Source organism: Ochlerotatus camptorhynchus, unplaced genomic scaffold, assembly GCF_037179485.1.
Source record: "Ochlerotatus camptorhynchus isolate MF236.1 unplaced genomic scaffold, CSIRO-AGI_Acam_v1.1 ptg000006l, whole genome shotgun sequence".
Classification (NCBI taxonomy): Eukaryota; Metazoa; Arthropoda; class Insecta; order Diptera; family Culicidae; genus Ochlerotatus; species Ochlerotatus camptorhynchus.
In genome coordinates, this window is record NW_027040498.1 from 1640770 (window position 1) to 1667773 (window position 27004).

Consider the following 27004-nt stretch of genomic DNA (forward strand, 5'->3'; position numbering starts at 1 on the left):
GTAAATTTGTTCTCAGTCAAAATATCATATTCTTGAAAAAATATCTAAATCCTGATTGTTGAATTTCTGGTGGAAAGTTTGCAATGTTTTAATGGATCTAAGATTGGGCCCATCTATCTATGCTACTTATCAATTTTTATCTAGATGAACGCGTCATTGGGACTGTACTAATAAATATTTTTGGTCGCTTTTGAAAATTTAGTCGATTGCTGAAATGTATGGGCCCAAATTAGGGGCATTTAGGCCGACATTACATCAATTTCCCCTACTACATTATTTCTTGTAATCTTGGCTCAGGATTTCTTTGAAAATTACTCAATATTTACTTTAGGATCATTCCAAAATGACTTCAGAGTTACTTTAAGAACTCTCCACTTTGATCCTCCGATTCTCTTCGGTATTCCATAGAAACTTCTTTTATAACAGTCCTGGAATTCTGTTCAGAAAACTTATGGAATTTCCTCCAAAAACCTCGTGAAATTTATTCTACATTTATCTTTAAATTCTCAATAATGCTCGCCAGAATTTGTTTTAATTTCTCTCCATAATTTTCGTAAAAATCCTTTCTAAATTTTTCATATGCCCTTTAGAAACTTTACTCTCAAAAATGACTCGGGTATCATTTCAGGGTTTCATGAGAATTTCACTCAGAGTTATTTTGAAATACTTCTCAAATGCTCTTGAGCGAATCTCTTGTTATTTTTTCGAATCTCTCTCTAGAATTTTCTATGGAAGTTTCTCCAGAATCTTCTGGAACGCTACTCAGAATTTCTTTGGAAACATGCCCAAATTTTCCTGTGAATTTTCCAACCTCCCGGGAATTCCATGAAATGCCCACAACATTATTATGAATTCTCTTACTTCCCTTGAAACTATTTTCAAACCAGCTTACAATTCCCTGGAATTCCACACGTAATCCCTAAAATAGGGGGTGACCCCGGCGTACTGGTTAACATTCATACCTCTCACGCGACAAAAAAGAGTTCAAATCTCACCCCTGGACAAGTCACGAATGACCCAACAGCAGTGAATCCAAAAATCCAAAATACACGGTTGAGGACATAGCTTGATCGGAATCGAGAAAAGACATAACAAAAAATTCATATTAGCACACGTTTATCATCTTCGGTGTAACTTCGTGAAGCAGCTTGCCAAAATTTTGGTCGTTTCCTTCTACCGCACAGTGGGACGAAATAAAAAAAAAACAGTGGGACATGGCTATTTGCGACGAAACTATTGGGTGTGGCATTTTGATGTCTTCTAGAATGTTTCTTAATTTTGTGAGAACTTTAATTGAGAATTGCACAGTCAGATGGACTGACTTTGTAGGTTGTCAGCTTTCCGCCGGCAAGATCGTGCGCTGCCATATATGTACCACCAGGCATCGCAACAACGGACAGCCCATCATGATTAAACAACAAGCAATACCGACCAAAAACACCGTGAGGGTCTTGGGAGTGCACCTCGATCGGAATTTATCCTTTGAGCCGCACTTCCAACAAGTCGCAGTCGGTCCAACCTGATTAAGACCATCTCCCATCTCCAACAATCGGGAAATTCGCTTCCGCGTAGCTCGAGCCATCATCGACAGTCGCCTACTGTACGGTGTAGAGATTACATGCCTTGCCGCCGAGAAAGCCGTCCAGATTCTGGAACCGGTGTACAACGGCTACGTTCGAACAGTCTCCGGTCTCCTGTCCTCAACCCCGGCCGACGCTACATGCGTTGAAGCCGGTATCCTACATTTTGGGTTCGTTTTCACCGCAGCTACTGCTACCAAAGCCGCTGCCTTTCTCGTAACTGACTCACACAGCGTGATATTGGCCCTAACAACAGAAACATCGAAGCATCCGTGGATCCAAGGGACGGTAAAGCATGTGCCGCCCAACACTGTATTCATGTGGGTACCCGGTCACTGCGGGATCCAAGGGAACGTAACAGCCGACCACCTCGTCGGCTCAGGCCACACTGGACCCAGGTCCACCGGCAATGTACCGCTCCAAGATGTTAAAAAACTGATCAAGCGGACGGTTCGGAGAGCCTGGGATACCGAGTAGAGGAACAAGAACACACCACCTTCGGAAGATCAAGGCGACCACCGGAACCTGGAAGGATCGACCAAACCTAAGAGAACGACGAGTGCTGCGCACCGGGCACAGCAGAGTCTCCCACAACTTCGGAGGAACACCGTTCCGGAGGACCTGCGAAACCTGCGGAGTGCCAGCCACCGTGGAGCACAGCCTCGTGAACTGCGCGGAGCTGGAGGACCTTCGGCTTGGAGTCAATCAGCATTCGGAACCTGTTGGGCGACGAGTCCCCAGCATCACCTTCCTAAAGGAGGCGAACCTTTACCACAATATCTGAGTGTTCCTTGTTTGTATTTCCAGTTTGTTGACCCTTTTGACAGTTTTCTAAACCTTTTCATTCTAGCGAGATAAATGTACCGCAGCCAAGATTGGGAATCTCCTTCTGAGAACCCAATTTTTTCTCTATTTTTTTTACTATCTTAAGAGATAAACTTAGCCTTATGGCTAAAAATCTCTATAATAAAGCAAAAAAAATACTTTTTTTTTATTAAGGGGGGGTATACACTAAGATAAAAAAATTACTTTTTTATGTCTTGTTGAAATTGATGAAAATATATGGAAACATTGTAGATGAAGTCATTTTAAGAAACTTTGTAGAAAACATCAATTTTCTATCTCTCAAGTGGATGAAATTATAGGGTGAAAATGGAATACTTATACTAGTACCCCCTTAAAACTTTTTTTTACCATAACTTTTTAGTTGGAATTTTTCAATTTTTTCAATGTTCTACAAAGTTGTAAGTGCTCTAAAAATACACATTTTTGCTCCATGAAGCTACCCATGTAACCAAAAGTTCTGATAAAAGTTCTGGCTTAAGCAGCTTGGTTGAAGGTGGCCTATAGAATTCTAACCAGCCTCATTTTTAAGTCGTTATAAGAACTTGAAAGTTCCGGTACCATAATTGAAGAGCATTCTAAGCAGCTTCTGGCGGAACGTGAACGGAACTTTTAGAAAATAAATAAAAATAGGTTTTTGTCCTCTACACCAATTCTATATTTAGTTCGCACTTTTATGAAAGTTATTTCTAAAGGCAAGTATTAATTGTGTATTGATTTATCAGCATTAGTAGTAGAATTGGAGCTGTTTGCTGAATTAAACCCCGTCCTTCTGCGTGAGAGCCCCAGCACGAACCGCTACGTCATCTGAGATATATTAAATTGAGCTGTTGTCCCGCGTACTGTTGGAGTTTTCAGTGCCAGTTGACTGACTTGAATACGAAACACAACACCTTGATGAATTTTAAATTGATGTTTGCCCGCATGGTATTCCATCACACTTGTGGCGCAGTGGTTAGCAAGCATAGATCGCGAATACACGGGTTCGAATCCAGGAAATTACTTTTTTATTTTTTTTTTTATGTTTGGATAGAATGTTGCATAAATATAAGAATTATGAATTATTCGGGCCACTGATAATTTCATATTTACGTACATTAATTTTTTACTAATAAAGACTTGTGCGGATTGCTTCATGTGGCTTGAAAGTACTGTCAGAACTTTATTCGAACTTTATGGAACTTGAAAGTTCTGTTAGAACTTTATTCGAACTTTATGAAACTTGAAGGTTCGGTCGGAACTTTATTTGAACTTTATGGAACTTGGAAGTGATTTTAATCGTTGAATGCGGAACTTTTGGTTACTTGGGTAATCGCTATCTCTTCATGTAAAGGATTTACATACGTATTAATAATTTTTCAACACTTACTTAAAGGGGGTATATCTTGCAGGTTAGCAGGTATTAGCAGCTAAACTCGACGTAATTTTGTTCAGTAACTTATACCCTAGCTACCCTGCAATTTATTTTGCTGAGATTTAGCAAAACAATTGCCGAGACTCAGCTAACAAATAACATTTTGCTGAGATATCAGCTAACCAACAGATATTTTGTATAGACATTAGCAATAGTAAATGCCGAGGTAATTGGCTGTTGGAGATTTTATCGAACTAGATTAAGTGTGTACTGTTACATATACAATCCATAGGGGGATCCAGTAGAGTGATGCAAAATTTGAAATTTTCGCTCCACAATACTTAAACGATTCCAAATTGGATCCTGACTAACCTCTCAAAATTTGAACCAATTTGGTGAGAAACTGAGATGGCACAAACCATTTGAAGTTTGTATGGGAATAAATATGGTAAAACCAAGATTTTTGTTCATGTCTATCTAATAATTCATCATATCGGTCCGCTTCAAAAGTTTTCAACTGTACTTGTAGAAAATTTTCCCAGCTACAACTTTGCTGAATATCACTTTTTAATTAAATGCAAAGATCGAAAGCTATCAATGGTTCAATGGCGCTGATGTCTTATGATCATGCTCAATCAACTGCTCAGCAGGCAACATTGGTGTTTCTGGGGCGTGGAATAGGACACACAAATCATGGCTACTATGTCACCCTGCAAAATACAGTGTTGCCTACAGAGCAGCTGCTGGATCATGTCATAAGTTTACCAATCTCTTAAATAATTAATAACTTTTTCCTGTCTCGTTTTACATAGAAACAATCTTCAGCAAAGTTGTAGCTGAGAAAAATTTCTATAAGAATGGCTATCGAACTGTTTTGCAGCTCAATATGGAAAAAGAATAGAAGGCAATGAACAAAAAGTTGAGATTTCCCATAGTAATTTACATGTAAACTTCAAATGGCATGTGCGAAGTCTGTTTCTAACCAAATGAGTTGTAACTTTGGGAGGCTAATCAAGACCCGATTTGAAACCATTTAAGCACTCCGGAGCGAAAAAGTCAAATTTTGCATCAGTCTAGGGATCCAGCCTTATGAATTTTCTAATATAGTACCTCAATGTTTTATTACGCTTTGCTGTTTGAATGACCATTTTTCCAAGTATGTACATTCAAACACCAAAGTTGTTTGGTGTAGTATTCTCAATCTAAGTCCGAGTATTGGTGTAATTTGAGCAATATTTGATTTTTTGGTAAGCAAATGAATAGGATCGTTCCGTTTCCCATACAAACTTTAAAATTCTCCCGCAAATCGAGATTATAACCAAATTTGTTCAAATTTTGCCCAGTTGTTGGGGACCAGAATAAGCATTGAAAGTATGTAATGTAAACACTTGGAAAAATGGTCATGAAAACAGCAAAACGTAACACATCGTTGAGGTACTTTTTAGAAAATTCATCATGCATCCCCTTGGATCCCTCTATGAATTGTATATGTAACAGTAGACTAGAAGATTCTGAAGAAAATAACGTTAAGATTAGCTGCTAATACATGCTAACATGCAAAATACACCTCCTTAAAACAAAAAGATAGAAATTTGCTTTTTGCAGCTAAAATGTGCAGTTGTAGACCACTTACAACTTTGTAGAACATTGAAAAAATTGTAAAATTCAAACTAAAAAGTTATGGTAAAAAAACAATTTTTTCACCCTATAACTTCCTTCAACTTGAGATATGGAAAATTAACGTGTTGGACGAAGTTCCTTAAAATGACTTCATCTACAATGTTTCCATAGATGATCATCAATTTCAACAAGACATAAAAAAGTTATTTTTTTTTATCTTAGTGTATACGCCCCTTAAGCAAAAAAATTCACCACTGCAACAAAGTATTTAAAAATTGAAGAAACATTCTAGAAGACATCAGAAATGCTACACTCAATAGTTTTGTCGCAAATGGCCATGACCTTCTTTTCTTTGATTTCGTCCCACTGTGTACCGACCCGAGTGAGCTATATTTAGGAGGCAGTTAGTCATGAAATAAGAGAAGAAGATTATATCAATAATGCTTTCCATTTCTGACATAGCGTTTTCATTCGGCTCGTAGATCGCTTGTCATATTGTTATTTTGAGTTATATTTGATTCCTTGGTCAAGAGCGTTATAGTGACTGTAATAACAAAATCAAAAATACATTAGTCTCTTCCTGACAAATTTTCTTGAAATACTTTTCAAACTTATCTGGAGCGTTCAGTCAAATTCCTCTTCAATTCTCCTCAAAACTGATTTGGCATGCTCATAAAAACTCTATAGACTTTGAAGAAATAAGTGTGAGAATCCTAAAATGTTGTCAAGAGTCATGATTGTGATTTATGATTTTTTAAGGGGGTAGTACACTTTGAACGTCCAAAAAGTAAGGCATTTTCGTTAATTTTTTTAAGCAATAAAACACTCAGGGAGGGCAAATATGTTATAACCCATTTGTTAGTCATCCTTCGAACTACAATGTGTTTTTTTTTTAGCTCGGTTGGCGTCTCCCCGTGGCCGGTGCACCAGGTCGCTCGGGCGTCCTCGCGCGGAAGTCGGAAAACGGCGTGGGAAAATACTCCTTTACATGTGATCCTGGAACATAAATCGAACAAAAATTCTGATTAGTAATGAAATTCGGGTTAGAAATACGTATTTCGATTTTTTTTTAAATTAATTTTTTTCAAAAGTTGTGGCCTTAGGAAAAAAAAAGTCCATTTTTTCACCCTAAAAATGCTTACAAAATCGTGGATTAAAAATCCATTTTTGACAAAATCGAAAATGTGGATACGTATTTCTAAGCAGAATTTAATTCTGAACATGAAAACCTATCGATATCCAAATTTGATGATAACTGGTTAGAGTTATTTCCCACGCCAGTTTGAAAAACCCCGTTTCGAGATAAACGCGTTTAAAGATAAAATGCTCTCTCAGCGCGCCGGTACATGTTTTAGGAAATCGCTTCGTAAAGTGGTAAGGAATATTCTGGCGGACTTGGAGTCTTTTCTAAATTAAAGTATACATCTCAAGGAACATTTTAAGCCAAAAAAATGCATTTTTTGAAAAATCAATGTGTACTCCCCCCTTAATCAAATCTTCATCTAAAATTTGAAATTTTTCGAAGTGTTTTCACAGATTTAGTGTATTTGTGTTAGTGTGTTTGGGACTTCGATATTGGCACAATATGAGATTGATGCGTTGTACAGGTATGCAAAAATAAAACAATATTTATGTTTTTTTTTTTAAATTCTGGCGCGTATTAAGTATAAGCAATGTTTGTATCAATATGAGCAATAATTTAAAAGGATCTCACAAACTCTCGCTGTTTCTTCACTCTTCTGTCCAATTGTCGTGTCTATTTGTGAACTCGTTGTCCTTCTCTGCATCACTGCTAGTTTCTGAAAGTCTCCCATGTCACTTCTGAAGTGATCCACGATATATTGACGTCCACATATTTAGTATGATGATCTTTAGTGCGTCTTATAAAACCATAACACTATTGCGGAAAATTGACATTGCGCATCTCCGGGTATTTCCTTAACGAGCATCATTTCATTTTCTTTTACTTTTACTTAGTCGACTCCACGGTACCGGAAAAGATATAGATGTATACATTATTAGCAATGGTGTGATATAACCACTACGGGATGGCCGTTCAGAATGGTTCAACAGATGTGAAATGAGGGAACATTTCAATTTAACACGTACATTTGTTCACTGACAATTAACACATTTTTCAATATGTTAGCTTAACTTATTCCTGGAAGAATTTACTTGTGTTTTATACCATTAGTATCAAAGTTACGTCATATCGTATCTTCATTTGATCTTCGCAAGCGCCACATTTCGTTCAGGCTCTTTGGAACTAAATGTGGTGAAATATGAATCGCACCTTTTAAGGTGAATATTTGTTTGAAGTTATCAAGTTTGATTTGATTGATTTTGATGTTTGATATTTCAATCGGTTCAAAAGTTAAAATTTTTTGAAAAAAGTCGTTTTTGAAAAAAAAAATCATTTTTTGGACCACCCTAACATGGAAATGGTCCCTCCAATGACGAAATAATAATACGGTATTAATTTTTTGCGATAAGGAACAAACTACCAATTTTCACGAAATTCTTAGAACCACTGTTCCAACAAAGATATTGTAGAGAGATATAATTTCCTCACAATTCCGGTGACCTTTCTTACTCAACTCTACTTCTAGTCGAATACGTTCGATTCACCTGGTTTAACTGCTATAGCTTTGATGGATGACATCGCATTAGGATTGCGATAGTTTATAATTTATTTTGAATAAGTTTACTTACTATTTTAGCTAGTTTAAGCTAGTATGATTCAGCAAATACAGTAGATATAATATGTGTAGTTGATAATAACCTATAAGTTTGATAATAGTTCATAAATTTTAGCATAGGAATTCATAATAGATTAAGCAGTAAGGCAACTTACTCCAACTGCATCATCACTACTATTAATTTGCTTATTTGTATACTAGCTATAATTATATATTACTCAATAATACTACTAATTAGTGAAAATCGGTTGGTTTAACACCGCACATGTATAGCACTCACCGTCTGCTTTGTTTTTTTATTTTTCATTTCAATATGACAACTAATCTCTCTCCGTCATCTGTGTGGACGGACTTCTGACATGTTAACCTAGTCGGTAACACGGGGTGACTCTATGTCCCTGTGCGATCTTGAGGCGTGCGTAGTGACACTCGTTACGTTTCGCTCAACATTCCCCGGCCCGTAAAGCTGCTCCAATTCTTCAGCTTTACTCTTACCAAGAATGTCCATCACTGCAACAGGTCTGCGAAGGATTCCCGAAGCCGTCTTGACCTTCGCTTGTCTTATCCGACCATCCTTTCCCGGGATCACTGCAATCACTCTTCCTCGTATCCACCGATTTCTAGCTCCTTCATCAACCAAGAACACTACATCTCCAACTTCAATGGGTTTCGTGTCTTCGAACCATTTTGTTCTTCGGGTAATCGTCGGTAGATACTCTCGAATCCATCTGCGCCAAAACTGATCGAGCATGTATTGGCATAGCTTCCATCCGCTGCGAAGTGTTTCCCCTTCATCCGTAGGAGCTTTCTCTGTTTGCTTTACTCCATCCGAACTAAGCAAAAGGAAATGGTTCGGCGTAAGCGCTTCCTGGTCTGACGTCTCTAGCGGCATATCCGTTAATGGTCTCGAGTTGACCATGGACTCTGCTTCACACAGCACACTTTGTAATACTTCCTCTGATGGTGTTTTCACCGCCCTAACCATCCTCTCCCACGCATCGCCCATGTGCGGGGAGGCAGGCGGGATGAAGTTCCACCTGGTGTTAGCGTTTGTAAAGCTTTCCGACAACTCCTGATTTATTTCCTGGATCTGTTTCGCTAGCTCTCGCTCTACTCCAACGAAATTTGTACGATTATCGGTGAATATTTGAACTGGAGCTCCACGACGAGCGATGAAGCGCCTTAATGCTAACTTGCACGATTCCGACGAGAGAGATGCTGCAACCTCCAGATGTACAGCTCTAATCGTTAGGCATGTGTAGAGCACGGCCCATCGTTTTACCAAACTTCGACCAATCTTGATCAGATAGGGTCCGAAATAGTCTATGCCGACCATCGTAAACGGGCGGACAAATGGAGTCACACGTTCCTCCGGGAGGGGAGCCATACGAGGAACCTCTGGTTGAGCCTTGTATACGCGGCACCATTGACATCGCCTTGCAGCTTTCCTAACTTCTGTGCGCAGGTTCGAGACTTGATACTTCTGCCTGATCTCATTGACAACGGTCTCTCTCCGTTTCGATGACCATACATCCTGTGGTACCAATCGATCAGTAGCTTGGTGATAGGATGATTCTTTGGCAAGATCACTGGATACTTCGCGTTGAACGTAGCATATGGTGAGGCACTTATACGACCACCCATCCGGAGTATACTACAATCGTCGATAAACGGAGAAAGCTTTCTTATCGGACTAGTTTTCTCAACGCTTGCCCAAGCATCACTACTCCTGTCCGGATTTCTCCTCAAAGTAGTCATCTCATCTGCCTATGCTTCCGCTTACGCCATTCGCCATAACGCTTGCTCTGCTTTCCTGAAGTCATCTTGGTCCAAATTCGCCTGCGATACTCACTCCCACTTTACCTTCGAATCCACGACATTTTCCCAAAAAACGGTAGACGTGCGCCGTAGTACGTAACAGACGTTCCCATTTCGAGAATCGACTGCAATCGATGAAGCTTGTGCCAACGATTTCCCTATGGACGTGAACTGCCCGCAGTTCTTCAGCAACTTCGATGAAATTTACCTTCTGCTGCGGCCACTGGCCTTCAGGTTTGCATAGGAAGTTTGGACCTGCAAACCACCGATTGGATGGACGCAAATCAGGAACTCCCTTCCACTTCGTGCCGTCATCAGCCACGGAACGTGTCGCCATTCTTGAATGTTTGTATCCTCCACGATTTCTCCGACTCTCACTGCGACATATTGGCGATACCTTCTAGCGTCTGATCTCATCCACGACAGTACTGTATCAGAATCAGTCCAGATGTACCTTTTCTGGATTTCTATCGAATGATTCTCGACAATAGACTTCATCAATCGACTACCCAGCAATGCTGCTTGCAGTTCTAAGCGCGGAACCGATAATGGTTTCAGAGGTGCTACCTTCGTTTTTGACGCAACCAGCGCACACCGTGGTTGTCCGCGATCGATTACGCGGAAGTAAGCTACGCAAGCCAAAGCGGACAGACTTGCGTCCACAAATATATGGAGCTCCAATGTTTGGTAACACTGCGTTACATACCCAGGAAAATAGCAACGAGGTACTCGTACTTGGTCCAGGGTGCTGAAACTGTTTGCAAAACTGATCCAGCTTTCTTCAACACTCTCCGGAATCACTTCGTCCCATAAGATCTTGGATCAATATTTATATCGTTTTGCTAGGGAATGGCTGTATAATCATAAATAAATTAAAGTAAAAGAATCAAAGCAACTTGCTGGCAAATTTTAAATCTTTGATGACGGCGACACCATATTGTTTTTTTTTTCATACCTGAAAATCACATCAATTTCGTTTTGCGCCAATATCGAAGTCCCAAGTTGAAGCATTCAAGGTTTTCTTAATACAGATCAGTTACGTGATATTTTACGTAAATCTGACGAGAAATTTTTTTTAGAGTGTAGATCTTTGACCCAGATGGTGGGATTTAATTTGAAGTTAATCAGGTATCAGATCGTGGGCTTAAGTGGCACGTTTCGCTACAGATGGGAGTTTTGTGCCCGGTCTTCCTACAGCCTTTCTCATCATGTACCTGACGGGAAAGGTAGGAAAAGGATAGGAATGGGAATGGGAAGGGAAATGGAAACAGGGCTGGGCGAGAAATATTGCAACTCCTAAAAGGAGTATCGCATCGCGCATCGATAAACGCATATCAGTCCCATATTAAAATAGTAGTCATTGAATAAAAGGCAGTCGAAGTTACTTTACCTTACCTTACCAATCAGGCTTAGGCCTTGCTGTAATCTGCTGTCCGAAGAAGTCGCCTCCACTCTACTTCGATTCATGGCCATACGTCGCCAGCCTTGTAGTCTGCGAAGGGTCCGCAGGTCGCCTTCTACTTGGTCGATCCACCTTGAATTGTTCCTGTTGGGTCACTTTCGAGAACCATTTTCACTGGGTCGTCGTCCGGCATTCTTACGACGTGCCTAGTCCACCGTAGTAGCGCAATTTTTGCAATTTGTACGGTGGATGGTTCTCCCAGCAGCTGGTGCAATTCGTGGTTCATTCGCCTCCTCCACGTTCCGTCATCCATCTGCACTCCACTGTAGATGGTACGCAACACCTTCCGTTCGTCAGTCGAAGTTACGAAGTGCAATTCCCATACAAATAATTTGAAAAATCAGAGTAAATTTATTGATAATATACAGGGAAGTATACAATAGGTCTGTTCCCGTACTTGCTTTTCTGAAAGATTCTGTACAGAAAATCGCAATAGTATGTGCCCGTACTTTCTGCACCATATTATTTACTTACAGCAAAAGCAAAAAAGCAAGTACGGGAACAGACTGCGGTTGATATTGCAAGCTGTGATATCGCTGCTCAGAGAATATCAAGCTAACAAAACTCACCAGTTGCAAATCTCACCAAACAGTGGTGAGATTGAGTTTCATGATTTTTGCTTTACACCCGAACGCAACCGAAACTTCCATAACGGCTGGCAGCAGTCGCTTCGTGGCTGCCATCGGTGAAGAGATAAATGAGATAGCATTATTATACCTTCTCTTTCTAAGAAAACGAGGTGCAACGGAATCATTCTTGCCTCGATTCAACTCTCAGCTTCAACTTGACCCGTTGTGAATAGTCTCGCAATGTCAAAGGAGCTTGTAAAATCAATATCAAGCATGATATTATGCTCCAATATCACGCGTTATATTGAGAGCGTACAAGAGCGGAAAAATACCAATTTGTTAATAATTATGCCGTCACTGCTAATGACTCTGCTACACAAAGTTGTATACGATATTGAAAAAAACATTCGCTCAAAAGAAATCCGACCTGGGTGTTTGCTTTGATATTGAGGGTGCTTTTGATAACGCTATGGCATAATCGAAGCTGAGCACTGTCCACAAAATCATATCAGTCCCAAATAGAAAAACACAGCAAGCCGGGCAAAACGCTATTGAAAATTGATTTTTCCGTTGACTTTTATGGATGGGACAACCTAGATTTGCTATTTTTCACGATATTTTTTGGACAAAACATGTAACTTTTAATGCACCGTGTAAAATGCCGATAGTTAACAATCTATTCTAACGGATAACTCATTTCTGACAATAATTCATATGGGATTGTGTTATGCTTTTATGGGCCGAGCAGTTCCACACAGTTTCCCTCAGATTTTCATGAAACTTAATTATATAATTGTTCACTAAGGGCGTGTTTAATAGTTTTAAATAAATCATAGCACGAAAACGGTTCTTCAAATCGAAATGACGTATGAGACAAAGGTGTAGGAAACTGTATTGCCTTTTCAGATCAATACACATTGAAAAAAAAAATGGAAAATTATCGTCAAATAAAAAAAAATAAAAAAAACTGTTGAAACTTAAATAACAAAAAAATGTAGGTTTAAGATTTTTAAGCTTATGTTTGCGTACTATCAAAAATGCTAACTTTTATTAAATGGACACTTAAAATAATCAAAAATCGTAGAATATCAACTATCAGTACAAATTTAGTACCTTTTTCCACAAATATGTTAAATCGATCTGTATGCAGAAAATCTATTTTTAGTCTAAACATTGTTTCCTATGCACAAAACACATAGATAGGTTTTTTGATCTAATTTCCGTCCTACCAAACACAACCCCCGCTTTACCTTTCTCTTTTGAACGGGTTTGAACAAAAAATGGAATATTTCTATCAAAGATGACTTCTAAATCTATTCACCGTTCACCTTTTAACGCATCGGAACAAACCTATTATTGATTTGTGCACGGTGAAATCATTCATATTATTGATCTTTTCTGACCAATAGAACATAAATGTGCGATTATGAAGAAGTAGCGCTCTACCCTATCGCATAACAAATCACATAAATATCGCGTTTTCGTAAACTCTCTTATACACGTTTGTCCTTCTGATCAGGTGTGTTTTGTTTCTCAGTATATTTCCAGAAGTAATAAACAAAGTTTAGGACAACTTGAGCAGAGAGCCTAACCCAAGTCACAATTTTGGTTTTGTGAGAGTTCTAGAGACCATGACTTAGACTTGTAGAATGTCTTAAAACCTAAAGGCTGATTAAAAGTAAATTGGTACACCCTCGCGCGCCGCTAGCACGCTTCTAGTGTTGGGAATCAGAAATCTTTGCCAGTGGTTTGTTTAAACTCAGAGAACAACTCAAGACCAACAATTGAAATGGCCTTAACTCCGCAAAGGCAAACCAACACAATGAACAGGTATGGGGAAATACTCCTCTACCCGATTGTGGTTAAGGTTTGCGAATGAAGGTTTCGGTTCGCGAGAAAATGGCCTTACAAGGTTTGTTTACAAAATGGAGTTAAGGCCATTTCAATTGTTGGTCTTGAACTGATGCAAGTTCGATCAAAGTAGTCGATAGCGTCCGGTAATAACGTCACATGGAACTCGAAAGAAGAAAAAATATTGTGCACAAACATCTGGAAAATCCGGAAGTGGTCCGGTTCCAAGCTGGCTAAAGTTCTGAAGATGCCGAAAAAAAAACAGTTTGTCGAGTGCTCAAAACCTACAAGGATACCCTGAGTGTGGAAAGGAATCAGCGGACCAACGAAAAAACTGGAACCAGAGATCGTCAGCTGCGCAGGTGCGTTAAAGCCAACCCCGGTCTTTCGATCCGAGGTGTGGCCAGAAGGTACAACGCCAACTTTCAAACGGTGCGGAACATCCTTGCCCAGGGAAGGATACTAGTCGTACAAAGTCAGTAATCATCCGAACCGGCACATGAAGCAGAATTTCGTAGCCCAAAAGCGTGTTTGACGAATCACAAGGGCTGCACTTTGCTTGATGATGGAACATACATCAAACTCAATTTTAAGCAGATTCCCGGTCAAAAGTTTTACATCGCGACTGGACGAGGGAATATGTCGGGAAGATTCAAGTTCGTGTTTGCCGACAAGTTCGCGAAGAAGGCCATGATTTGGCAAGTGATTTGCAGTTGTGGCCTGACAACGGAACCACTCGTCACATCCTCGACGATGACATCCCAAGTTTACATCAAAGAATGCCTGACAAAGCGTGTATTGCCGTTCGTCCGCAATCATAGGGGCAAAGTCATCTTTTGGCCCGATTTGGTCAGCTGCCACTACTCCAAGATCCTCCGAATTGCCCGTAATTTTGACCAATCGAAAAATATTGGGGAATTTCAAAGCAGCGACTTCGACAAAGCTGCGGGGCAGTCAAGGACATCCAGCAAATGCGGGCAAAATGGAAGCCCTGATTCCGTGTGCGTTTCCACTGTGCGGGCGCTGATGGGCTCCATCAAGAGGAAGGTTCGAGATTTCGTTCGAACTGGAGAAATGTAACCATCTAATGCTGTAACTTTGAAGTTTTAATAAAAGTACTGTAAACTTATTGAACTTATTGAATCACGAATTATAGGACTTTTTGTGCGTACCAATTTATTTTTAGTCAGCCTTTACAAATCCATAAACTTAAAATCAATGAACGATTTAACGAAGCACAATTTAACGCTCGTTAATCAGTTCGTTAAGGGTTTTCCTATTCAACGGAATCATTCGTTAACATAAAATTAACGCCGTTGCTTTACGGTTAACGATTTAACGATGTGCCCACCACAACAACCCAAAATAGTGGTTAGCTCGGTTAGCGTGAAAATTTTGAAGTCTCCATTTTTTCTAAACACATAATGCAAACTGCTTCTTATGAGGGGTTGCTAAGTTGGTCGATATCTTCTTTTTGTAGAAATTTGGAATATTTTCGATAATCTCCCGGATTATGGTACATTTATAAAATTTGCCCCTCCTAAATTGCCTACGTAGTTTGTGAACAGCCCCTTAAGGGACGACAACCTGATCCTCCAAACCCTTTCCCAGTAACACAATAGTCAAAACATTGCACAACCAGTGTGTACACAGACGCGCACTCACACACACACACACACACTTTCCACATCCTTACTAATCTCGCATTTCCCGATTTTTGTCATTTTATCTCTAACCATCTGCACCCGTCTGTAGGCTCGGCACCACCGACCACCGGAGATAACATTAGTGTGAGCAATCCCTTCGATGATCCTGTCGGCCCGCAAAGGCCACCGTATCAGCAGGGTGCTCCCTATCCACCGGCTTCACGACCACAAGGTACAGTTTCATTTTTCGCACACTAATACCTACACAGTCATAGTCACAATCACGGTCACAAATTTTGTAAAGTTGTCGCAATCGCTCGATTTTGAACTGCCGTCTAAAATGGTGCTCTTTGTCCCTTCTTAGGTGCTCCCTATCCGGGCCAACCAGGAGGCTACCAGTATGGTGCTCCGGATCAGTATGGACCAGGTGGCGCACCAGGCCAGTATCCACCGGGACAGCAAAGTCAATATCCACCCGCTAATAGACCGATGTATCCACCCTACGGGCCACCGGAATCCGGCGAAGGGTGCGTTGCTTTTATATCCCAAGTCTTAAGAATCTTTCATTGAATGACATTTACCTTCGCAGAAGGTCAACCCCTCCGGCGCCGGGATCAGCCCCACCAGCATCGGCCGATCCGTATCGAAGCTATGGCAGTGGTCCGTACCCTCCACCGCCACAGCAGCGACCGTACGGCCAGCAACCGCCGCCAGTCAGTACCGGACCGTCGCAGACACCCCCGGCCGGACCACCGGGTGCTGCCAGTCAACCACCGGTCAGCGGTGCACCCGGACAGCAACCTCCGTCTACCATTGCCCAGGGCCAGGGATATCCAGCGGCACCGCAACCACCACAGCAACCGGACTACTACCGGCCAGATCAGGTTAGTCCAATCGGAAATTCCTGATGCTAACTCAGAATGATAATAATATACGATTTACCTCCCCCCCCCCCCCATAATCAGCCTAATCAGCCCAGGAGACATCCAGATTTTGAGAAGAGTCAACAACCGTACCCACCCTACCAACAGCGACCGCAGATGTATCGTAAGTGTCCCGTTTTTGATTAGCCTGATGAAGTAGATTTAATGGTTAAATTCTTCCACGCAGCTGGCGGATGGCAGGGAGGTGCAGGTCAGTACCGTGGACAGTATCCCCCGCAGGGACCCCAGCAACAGTGGGGAACCCACAACGGACCCCGCCCGAGTGGTCCACCCGGTGCACCTGGTGTTCCACCGGGTGCTCCCGGAACACCGAACCAATGGAGTGCCGACGCCAATCGGTACCCTCCGAATCAGCAACCGCCGTATCCGCCTCATCAACAGGTAAGTCCTTTCTCACTTCCTTCGAGGATCTTTTAGTGACCACTTGTTCCTCCTCGCCCCTTAGACTCAACAGCAGCCTTGGACCCAGATGCCACCAACATCACAAGGTTCTCCGCTGCGACCCCCGCAGCGAGGTGGCAAACCGTTCGCATCGATGCAACAAGCGGGAATGGCCAGCAGTATGCCACCGGCTGCGCAACCACAGGTTCCACCCGGTGTTCCATCGGGTGCGGGTCCTGTCGTGGCAGGTCCAACGGTTGGCAGTGGGCCACAAGCGGTTCCCTGTGCCACACCCCAAGTTGGCGCCAAACCGATGCCCCAGGCACCGTTCCCTCCGGCGAGTAGCGTTGCACCCAAGCGAGACATTGTATTCCCATCGGATAGTATTGAATCCACGACGCCGGTGCTGTACAAAAGGAAGCGAGTCAGCAAGTTTGACATTGGCCAAACGGACCCCTGGCGGATATTTATGGCACTGCGGTCCGGACTGCTAGTGGAGAGTACCTGGGCGTTAGATGTGCTGAATATTCTGCTGTTCGACGATTCGTCCGTGGCGTACTTTGGGCTGACGCATTTGCCAGGTCTGTTAAATCTGTTGCTGGACCACTTCCAGAAGAGTTTGAGTGACATGTTCGACACAAAGGACCGCAAGAGGCTTCCCTATGGCAGAGCATATGGGTGGTTCGGTAAGGAGGCAGATGAAAGCGAGGAGGATGAAGAAGATGAAGAGGTAAGGGAAGATGGTGCGGCCGAGAGGAAGGCCATTGAAGCAGTCGAGGTGAAAAAGGAAGTGGAGGACATTAAGTTGGAAAATGGAGAGCCAGAGGAACGGGATGGACTGAAGCGGGCTTTTCGGATCGAAAGGAAACGAGAGTACCGGAAAAGTAGGAAGGGATGTGAACTGGATTTGGGCTGCGTGATTGATCCACCGAATCCGGAGGATCGGATAGTGGTATTCAATTCGACCACAAACTATACGATGAGTTCGAGGAAGGGTCTTCCGGTGAAGATTCAACCGGCCGAGGATGACGTCTTCGTGCTGAACCACAGAAGGGACTGGGACAGGACGGCGGACGATCGGTACCATCGGGAAACGGTTGTCGGCGGAGATCCGTGGACCGCGGGACACTCGGAACCGGATCCCCACGACTACATTATGGAAACGTTCCAGGCCGAGTTTGTAAACATTCCATTTGCTAGGCTGATTAAAACTAGTAAAAAGTATAAGATCAGATGCAAGAACAACAACAACAACAACAATAGTAGCAGCAACAACAAGAACAATAGCAGTAATAGAACATTGAAGCGAAAGCCCGTGGAAGAGGAGGAAAGTGATAGCGAACAGTGCAACAACAACAACAACAACAATAACAACAACAACAACAACAACAATAATAATAACAGCAGGACAAATGGGGAGAATCGAATAGTGAACGGGGAAACCACCGAGGCGGAAGAGGACTCGAAAGCCAGTGTCGATAGTTTTGTGGTGAAGAAGGAAGTACCCGAGGTGACCGCGTCGAGCGACGCCGACTGTCGGGAGATTGACATGGAGCTGGAGAAGAGTAGCCTGTCGAATGGTCCGCAGGAGGAACCGATGCAGGAAGAGGCGGACACCAAGACAGAAGTGAAGATGGAGATCGAAGAAGACTGTGACAACAAGGTGAACGAGGAAGAGCAAGAAGTTACCGAAAAGAAGTTCAACGTCGCGGCTACGATTCAGGATCCGGCAAAGGTGTTGAAACGCCGAAGAATGAGTGACTATGAAGACGAATGCTACACGCGAGACGAGGCCAGCTTGTATCTGGTGACGGAGGGTCACGATGCTCTGGCAAGGCGCTGCGTGGCCATTTCGAATATTCTACGGAACCTGACGTTCGTCCCAAATAACGAGATTGAGTTTTCTCGGTCTTCGAGGTTCCTATCGATTCTGGGTAAAATACTGTTGCTTCACCATGAGCATCCGATCCGCACGAAGAAGACTCGGAACTACGATCGGGAAGAGGATGCGGACTTTTCGGACTCGTGTAGTAGTTTACAGGGCGAATCGGAATGGTGGTGGGACTTTTTGGTGCAACTCCGGGAAAACATGCTGGTTTCGATGGCGAACATTGCCGGGCAGCTCGACTTGGCCCGATTTGACGAGCCCATTTCGAGGCCTATCCTGGACGGGCTACTTCATTGGTCCGTATGTCCATCGGCCCATGGTCAGGATCCGTTCCCAACGATGGGAACGAACTCAGTATTATCTCCGCAGCGTTTAGCACTGGAAGCCCTGTGCAAACTGTGCGTTACCGATTCCAATGTGGATCTTGTGATAGCAACGCCTCCGTACACTCGACTGGAAAAACTCTGCTCCGTTCTGACACGGCATTTGTGCAAGAATGAGGACCAAGTCCTTCGGGAGTTCTCAGTCAACCTGTTACATTATCTAGCTGCAGCGGATAGCGCGATGGCCCGGACGATAGCCATGCAATCTCCGTGCGTTTCCTACCTGGTAGCATTCATCGAACAAGCCGAACAGACTGCACTGGGGGTGGCCAACCAGCATGGTATCAACTACCTGCGGGATAATCCCGACTCCATGGGAACCAGCCTGGACATGCTCCGACGAGCGGCCGGTACTCTGCTGCATCTAGCTAAACACCCGGACAACCGACCCTTGTTCCTCCAGCAGGAGCAACGGCTGCTAGGCCTAGTCATGAGTCATATCCTGGACCAGCAGGTGGCCCTCATCATCAGTCGAGTACTGTTTCAATGTTCGCGCGGCATTGGTCCCCTCACAACAATGGAAATCGAATCCAGCACTACTAGCAGCAGCAGCAAAACCGAGTCCAAGAAATTTTCGGAAAAGGAACCCTCCGAAGCGAGCAAATCTTCTATGCATTTAAACTCAATCATTGCCAATAGTACCAGCAATAGCTGTAGCAACTCCCACCCTGCTATGCCGATGGGTGCCCCTCCAGCGCCGGCAGCTCTCCCATCCATGTCATCCGCTCCATCGAAGTCGACCGATCAGCTTACCTCGCTGATGTCCCCGTCGTCATCGTCGTCATCGTCGTCGTCGTCGTTGTCAGCGTCGTCGTCGCCGTCGTTGACATCCTCAGTGGTGATGCCCGCTCCGTCTGCACCGGTCAGTAACAGCGCTGGGCCACCGGCGTTCATGCCTCCACCAGTGTCACCAACATCGGCTACCAACAACAACAACAGCAGCAGCAGTAGTAGTGCTGAGGTCGTTTCGCCACCTCCGGCTCCGGCGGTGCCCCAGCATCCGATTACGGCTTCGTCGTAGTGGAAGAAATCGCTTCTGGTCAAAGCGGCGGGATTGGAAGATTAATTAATTATACATATTAGACACAATTAGAGAGAAAGGAAAAACACGTTAGAAATATAATTTAAGTGACAAGCGTGCGAGTGGGAGGAAATCCAGAAATGCTAGGACGAGTGTCTGGGAATATTCTTGTAACTGTACAGTAGATGTTAAGGAAGCTTGGATTGATTGGTAGTGGAGTTTGCATGAGTGTGATATTACTTATGTGTAATACGAAGAAGAAGAAGAAGAATACGAAGAAGAAGAAAAACCCTATGATATAGTGTAGGAGTAGCAAGGCGAGAATCTACCATCTACTCTGCTGGGTAGTTTTTACTAGAAACAACTAAAGAGAATGTGAATCGAAACAATTGGACAACCTCAACCAGAAAATGGGACAACATACCTACAATTATTCTTTTCATTGAATCAAATTGAATACAGTAAACTGTTGACAAAACAAAAAACCTAACGGAAAACCGGTAAATCAGGAAGAAAAATGTTGTTTTGTTGTGTCTAGTTTTGTTGTTTTTTTTTTTCGTGATGCTGCTCCGCGCAGGCCGTTCACATTGGATGGGTGGTCCGACGATTAGCGAGCAGCTGATTAATCAAATGCATGGAAACCGAACGCAGGGATTTAATTTGTAACTTTTGTGTAAACACAGAAACGAGGTATCCGCGTAGTGTGTGGCTTTCTTTTTCATTCAATCAACTTCTTTTTTTTTTAGTTGAACAATCAATTATCGCTAGGTTCATGTGTTCATGTGCTCTACACTTGACCGGTTGGTATCCTTTTTGTTTGGCGCATTTTTTTTAGCTAATTGATAGTCGTCATTTGTGCGCGGTCGACTTGACTTGCAGACAGACAGAAAGACTGACAGACGGGATTCGACGTGGGTGTATAATTGGGAAAGTGTTGAAAAGACCATTCGTAAGGAAAATGTACTACAATTGTGTATACTCATATTATAGCGTTAATTGATTGTTTTTAATACTGACAGAAGAGCAACGAAAGGGAAGTTTGTAGAATCGTTGCTGAAGTAACTACTAGTGCTTGTAGTGATCGGGTTTAGTGCGTTTGGGATGGGAATGTTTAACCGGAAGAGAGCGAAAGGGGAGTTGTTTGATGTTGTACTGATGTTACCTTAGGGAACAAGCTTAGAAATTTTGAACATTTGATGGTCAAGTTCATTTAGAACAGCCCATTAAGTTACTCAAGTGATACTGGTAAAAAATTACAATAAGCTTGCGTTTACTGTAGTTGCCTTTAAAGAGCAATGTGGACATTTTAATATGATGTAAAAACACACACACTTTCATATGCCTAAGGCTATGTTGGATGATGTGTGACGGAAAAGAGGGCAGAGTGAATACAACTCATATAACTGTATAGTTCCTCCTTAAATAGCATTGAGGAACCATGTAAAGCGTTGGAAAAGTTCGCGATATTTCTCGAAGCTCATTGAAGCAATTTGTTTAGCTATTTTTTAGAACAGGGCAGATTTGTGAAAGAGTGTCATGTCACAAATCATTGGCTGCGAAATGTATTTGGAAGACAAGACTATGTTGGTGCATTAGGCTGAAGGTTATAGGATAAAATGGGTCTTAAGACTGGAAGTGAAGGAGTGGACAACTTAAGCATTGTTTTAGATCATTCCAAATTCTGGAACGTGATTAGACATATTTGGATGAATTTTGAGCATGTGTGATTTGACTCCCGGATCATAGCAAAGAAAGAGCAAACAAAAACGTTCGATCGGCCACGGAGTGTAGATCCATATTGCTTTCGGGCTATCGTTCACTCTCTCGGAGATACATCAGTCACACAGTGTAAAAGTTGGTAGTTGGTTTGGAGGTACTCCCCTTTATTCTGCGCCGCGAGTGAGGTGAGGTGACTCGCTGTCACTAGTGAGGTGACAAAGTCACAGCGAGTGAGGTGACTCTCCGTGCAAATCAAATGGAGAGTCACCTCACTCGCGGTGACTTTTGTCACCTCACTAGTGACAGCGAGTCACCTCACCTCACTCGCGGCGCAGAATAAGGGGGACTGATTTTTATTTCATTTGAAAATATCAATCACTGGTCAAATACTAACATTAATTTACAATCTGTTTATTTGTTTATTTGTTATGTTTGCATCAACAGGTTAGAAATAGCCCCAATGATGTGTTGTAAAACAAAGTACAGATTATACAGACTACATATACTGCCGTTATACGCATAAGAGGAAAGCTATGTGAAATTTCATCCATTAGATATGTGATAAATTTTTTGAGTGCAGCTATACTACTTAAAAATGGGTAGAGTCTACCCAGTTCGGTCAAAACTGAACCTATCCAAAAACGGGTAAGCATGCATTTACCCAAATCTGGATAAACGTACTTGCGACAGAAACTGGGTAACGGTTACTCAGATGTTGCCATTTGATGACTTGGTAAACTTTACCCATTTAATAGAAATTTGTTGATATGACCGCTGGAGCAGCTCTATCAAACATAACTTCACCTCACCCTACGCCTACACATGCTCACCATTTATTGAGATTTGATTTTAAATAGGTTTTATAAATTAGGAACAACAACAAACATTTGTCATCGAGAAAAGCGGCAAAGAATATCTGGATAACCTAGAATTATAAGAAAGTTTAAAGTTCAGAAACTAACAATATACTTACTAAGTATAGCTGCCGGTAGCATTCGCAATCCAAACAGTTCCGTAGCTGTAACATTTTTAGCGTCAGAATTGTATGTTTTGAGCAGTAAACATTTCACTGGCAGCGCAACAATCTCCCTTTCAAATCTGCGCCAAAATCTGGGAAGATTCCAATCATCGAAACAAAACTAGTTTACCCAGATTTTGACTGGCTACACAAGACATCTGGGTGCCATCTACCCAGCTACTGGGTAGATTCAAAATAGCGTGTAAGGGACGTGTGGACCAAGATGAGCACTCTAAGGTGATCTCACTACGTCAGTTTGTAGAGAAAGAACGTTGACATTTCCTGTTAAGATTCTCATTTTGAAAAGTATTCCGGTATCCCAAACATGAGTTTTTTCCTCGGTTTTAGAATATGGAAAGTTTGTGTTTTGGCCCTTTGAGCAAATTTCGAGAACATTTTTCCATACTTCTTGGCTTCTTCTTCTTCTGGAACATCGAGGAATATTCTAGATGCTAAACTTTTAAACAAGTAGGGGAAATGTTGGCTTCGGAAATACCTTAACCTATTATCGTCGGGGGGGTCAACAGCGTCCTTGAGAGCTCAATTGTGTTTGAGAGCATGTTTTGGCCAAATTTGAGTGCACTAGGACTTTGTTTACCCCCCTGACGATAATAGGTTAAGGTATTGCCGAAGACAACATTTCCCCTATTTCCAAAATGTTCAAGATTCCGTTATGGTGAAAATTTTACGAGATCGCAAACTCGATATTTGCGATCCAAAATTTAGGAAACAAATCTCACTGGCCGAATTTTCGCAAAAATGTGCATGATTGCCCATCTATCTTATTTGACCTGGAACTGGTCCAAACCAACATTGTGGCTTTCTCGATCATGGTGATATTTTCAGTTCCAGTAACTACTCAACAAACATTGATTGCCGATTTTGACAACACGTTTCTAATTTCTGCAATTTGCTTATACTGTGCACGCTTCTGGAGGCACTCGGTGCGGTAAATTTCGCTGTTGATGGTACCCATTGTGATGAACGGTTTACTCAGTTTACCGCATTGGCATATGGCCTGCCAGAGCAAGTATTTTTTGGCGAATTTGTCCACTTTCTTCTTCCTTATGTCTTCCGGAACATCAAACCGTGGTTTGGCAACGTAGAACTCCAGCCCCGGTATCTGCTTTGCGTCACATCGGTTTCGTTAACCACTCTCGATACAGCTTCCTTGCGCAGGATTTGGCCGCCGTGTTTGTTGATCACGCCGGTTCGGTGCCTTCCGGACACTTTGCCTTCAGAGCCGCGTCGCGAATCGAAAGGTTCGGATTACGCTTGAAATAATCCAACACCTTCCGGGCCTTCACAGGGTCAGCTGTCTTCGATTTTCTTCCACTTCCAGCCCACCGCTCGGTCGTCTGGGACTCCTTAAACGATTTTACCACCCGAGACACAGTTGTATGGGTGATTCCCAGTTGTCTTCCGATCCATCTCATGGTCGCAGTCGGATTTTCCATGATGGCGCGCAAAATTCTCCGGCGATTTTCTTCTTGTTTCGATGACATCTCAATAACCACTGAACCGATTGTTTTGAAATTTTGCACATGTAAACAATTCACTTCAAACTAGTTATACCCAGATTTTCATCAATTTTCACCCACTTTTCGAGTACAAGCCTTATACTTTGATCATGAACAGAACAGGTCCATCAAAACCGTTAGGGTGATCGAAACTGTCCCCAAATATCTGAATATCTTCTGGGCTAGGTTCAGCTAATTTACCCTAAACCCTAGCAAAAAAGTGTTGGAAAGATTGTTTTGAGATTTTAGTAGAAGTTATTAACAAACGATCCCTGGTTATTTTAACCTTGTTCAGCTCGATCAAGATTCATCTTGAGGAGTGAAATTCATCCACTGCAGATCCTATTCACTTTTGAAGCATTTGTTTTTAATGCCACCTTAAAAGATGGTTCCGATTGCCCAATTGGCTTTATTTACCCGGCAATAGCTGTTGGATCGCATCATCGGCACCGGGCTCTGCTGCGTTTAAATATAAACATTTCAAAGGGTCCTATCTAAGTAAAGCCCCGTAACGTAGGTAGATCACCTTTTCGTGGTACGTTACGGGATGTAAGATCTACCACCGATTCCTAGTCTTGACTACTTCAAATAAGGGGAACAGGATTTTTCAGTAATCAAAGGAACACATCTTAGTCCTTGTTACTTTTCATGCCTTGTTGATAGTGATAAGTCCTCGGGTTGCCTGGACCGAGGATGATATTGAAACAAGGAAAAAATGAGTTAGTTAGTCTTCATCTATGTGATTCCTAATCTTCTATTCGTTGTTCCCTAGCTTGAAGTGGTTAAGACTAGGGTTCTGATGCATGGTCATTATCGGTGTCATTGCTTGTTTTTGTTGCTAAGGAATCCAATTTTGACTGACAAAGGGGCGCGCCTTTGAAGGGTGTTCCAACACTCCGAAGGGTATAAATAGCGGGACCTTTCAATTAGAATCGATTCCTTGCGATGAAGGCAAGAATGACAACTGTATCAACACCGAATACTTCATCATTTATCAATAGTGATGGAGTAATACGACATGCACTAAACTAAGGACACGGGATATACTACAATAGATCAAATTACTGGTCGCAGTGGTGTTTGGCCCCGAACAGAGAGAAAAAAAAGGGTCCTATCTGCTTTGATCGATTCTCTTCATCGATTTTCTCTTTGCCAAGCTAAGCGAAACAATTTTCTAGAATTTGTCCAATGCAGAGTTGTAACAGGTTGTATTGGCTATCAAAAGCAACAGCAAAACACCGAGAAGCGTTAGGTCTAGCGAGCTATTAACAACAGAGGAAATCGACGAAGAGAATCGATCATCGCGTTTACGCCCTTATGCATGCTCACTGTCGAACTTAACTTACCATGAATATCTTCACGCTAACAAATTTTAAATGAGTAACTTTTTCACCCATTAATGAGTATGATACTTATTAATTGGTAAGCCACTTTTCTTTAAAATGGGTATTTTTTACCCATAAATCCAAGGATACTTTCAGGATTCATTTGAGCTGGACCTGTGTAGATTGGTTCCATGACGTCGCTCCGGGAGTACGGGAACATGGCGCTATGTATGGTCGGAGCAACACTGCGGGTGGACCTTCCAACGACAGTGGCCTAGTGGCCTGGGTCCGAGTGCATGTGGATGTGGACGGTTCTTGTCCTGGCCGGACCAAGCGTCCTTTTAATTGTGGCCTCCGAAGTGATCACGAAGATGGACATTGCGATGAACAGGGTAAACATCATTTCGACAGGTTGTATTGGCTATCAAAAGCAATCACAATCGTACCGAAAAATGTTAATCCAAGCGAGTTATTGACAAAACAGAAAATCGACGAAGAGAATCGATCATCGCGTTTACGCCCTTATGCATGCTCACTGTCGATTTGCTTCTTTATTTTCACTACAAATCGTTAGCTTCTTCGCATTCGCATCCATCAGCATCCGGCGATTCACCGGTTCTCGCAAGGTATCTGCCCGCATGTATTTTTATTCAGCTCAATTTTGATATCCTCTAGCTCAAGTGAGCAGATAACTGCCAATAGTTTGAGCTCGAGGACTAACTATGTTGAGAGCACTACATACATGGCGTCTTTCTATTTCATCCGGGATGGTGAGTTCATGAGCAGCAATGTATCTCCAGCAGTAGCGAGGGTCGGATTCGATAGGTTGAGGAATATCTGATCCTTTTGTAGATCCAATGTCATTTGGGTCGGTTTGTCTCTAAACCTTCTTAAGAAAGGCAGAGTGTCCTTTCGGCCTGAACTGGAGATCCCAGTTCGCTTTGACATTTTTGGCATATGCGAGGACCTATGATGCTCACATCGCCGGGCATTGTGGGATCTTGTATGACCCATCAGTCAGAGGGAAGTGGGTGAATTAATGAAGAGAGGTGTTGACAGATGCTGGACCCACAATACTGCGTCACCGTCAGCGTTTACAAAGGGGTCAAATGACAGATGTAACGCATGTCATGTTGCTTTTCCACCGACATCTCTACTTGGCGAGTTCACATCGACGCTGCGTCAGTCCATCAATGTTGATCAGATTCAAATTTGACGCTGATGGTGACGCAGTATTGTGGGTCCCGCTTAAGGCCAACGTCATGCTGGTAATACCGTATGCGTGATAATGTTTGCACCATTGAGCAATGTCAAAATTAAAAAAAAAAAAACTCAAACATTTCGTTTTCGAGTTTTTTTTATT

General features: G+C 42.4%; 1 protein-coding gene across 10 annotated transcripts in view; it reads left to right on the forward strand.

Annotated features, from left to right (window-relative positions):
- The window catches only part of LOC135717486 (trithorax group protein osa-like), a 508226-nt gene extending 488078 nt beyond the window's left edge, over positions 1–20148 (forward strand). For 8 of the 10 annotated variants that reach the window (XM_065239592.1, XM_065239608.1, XM_065239616.1 and 5 more), the window contains 6 exons: positions 15552–15674; positions 15807–15969; positions 16032–16326; positions 16408–16489; positions 16553–16767; positions 16832–20148. In XM_065239592.1, coding sequence (XP_065095664.1) covers positions 15552–15674; positions 15807–15969; positions 16032–16326; positions 16408–16489; positions 16553–16767; positions 16832–20059 — 4106 coding nt within the window. In that variant the 3' untranslated portion in view covers positions 20060–20148. The remainder of the gene's footprint in view (positions 1–15551; positions 15675–15806; positions 15970–16031; positions 16327–16407; positions 16490–16552; positions 16768–16831) is intronic. The other 2 variants (XM_065239638.1, XM_065239648.1) reach the window with 1 other exon arrangement.
- Positions 20149–27004: the final 6856 nt, after the last annotated feature.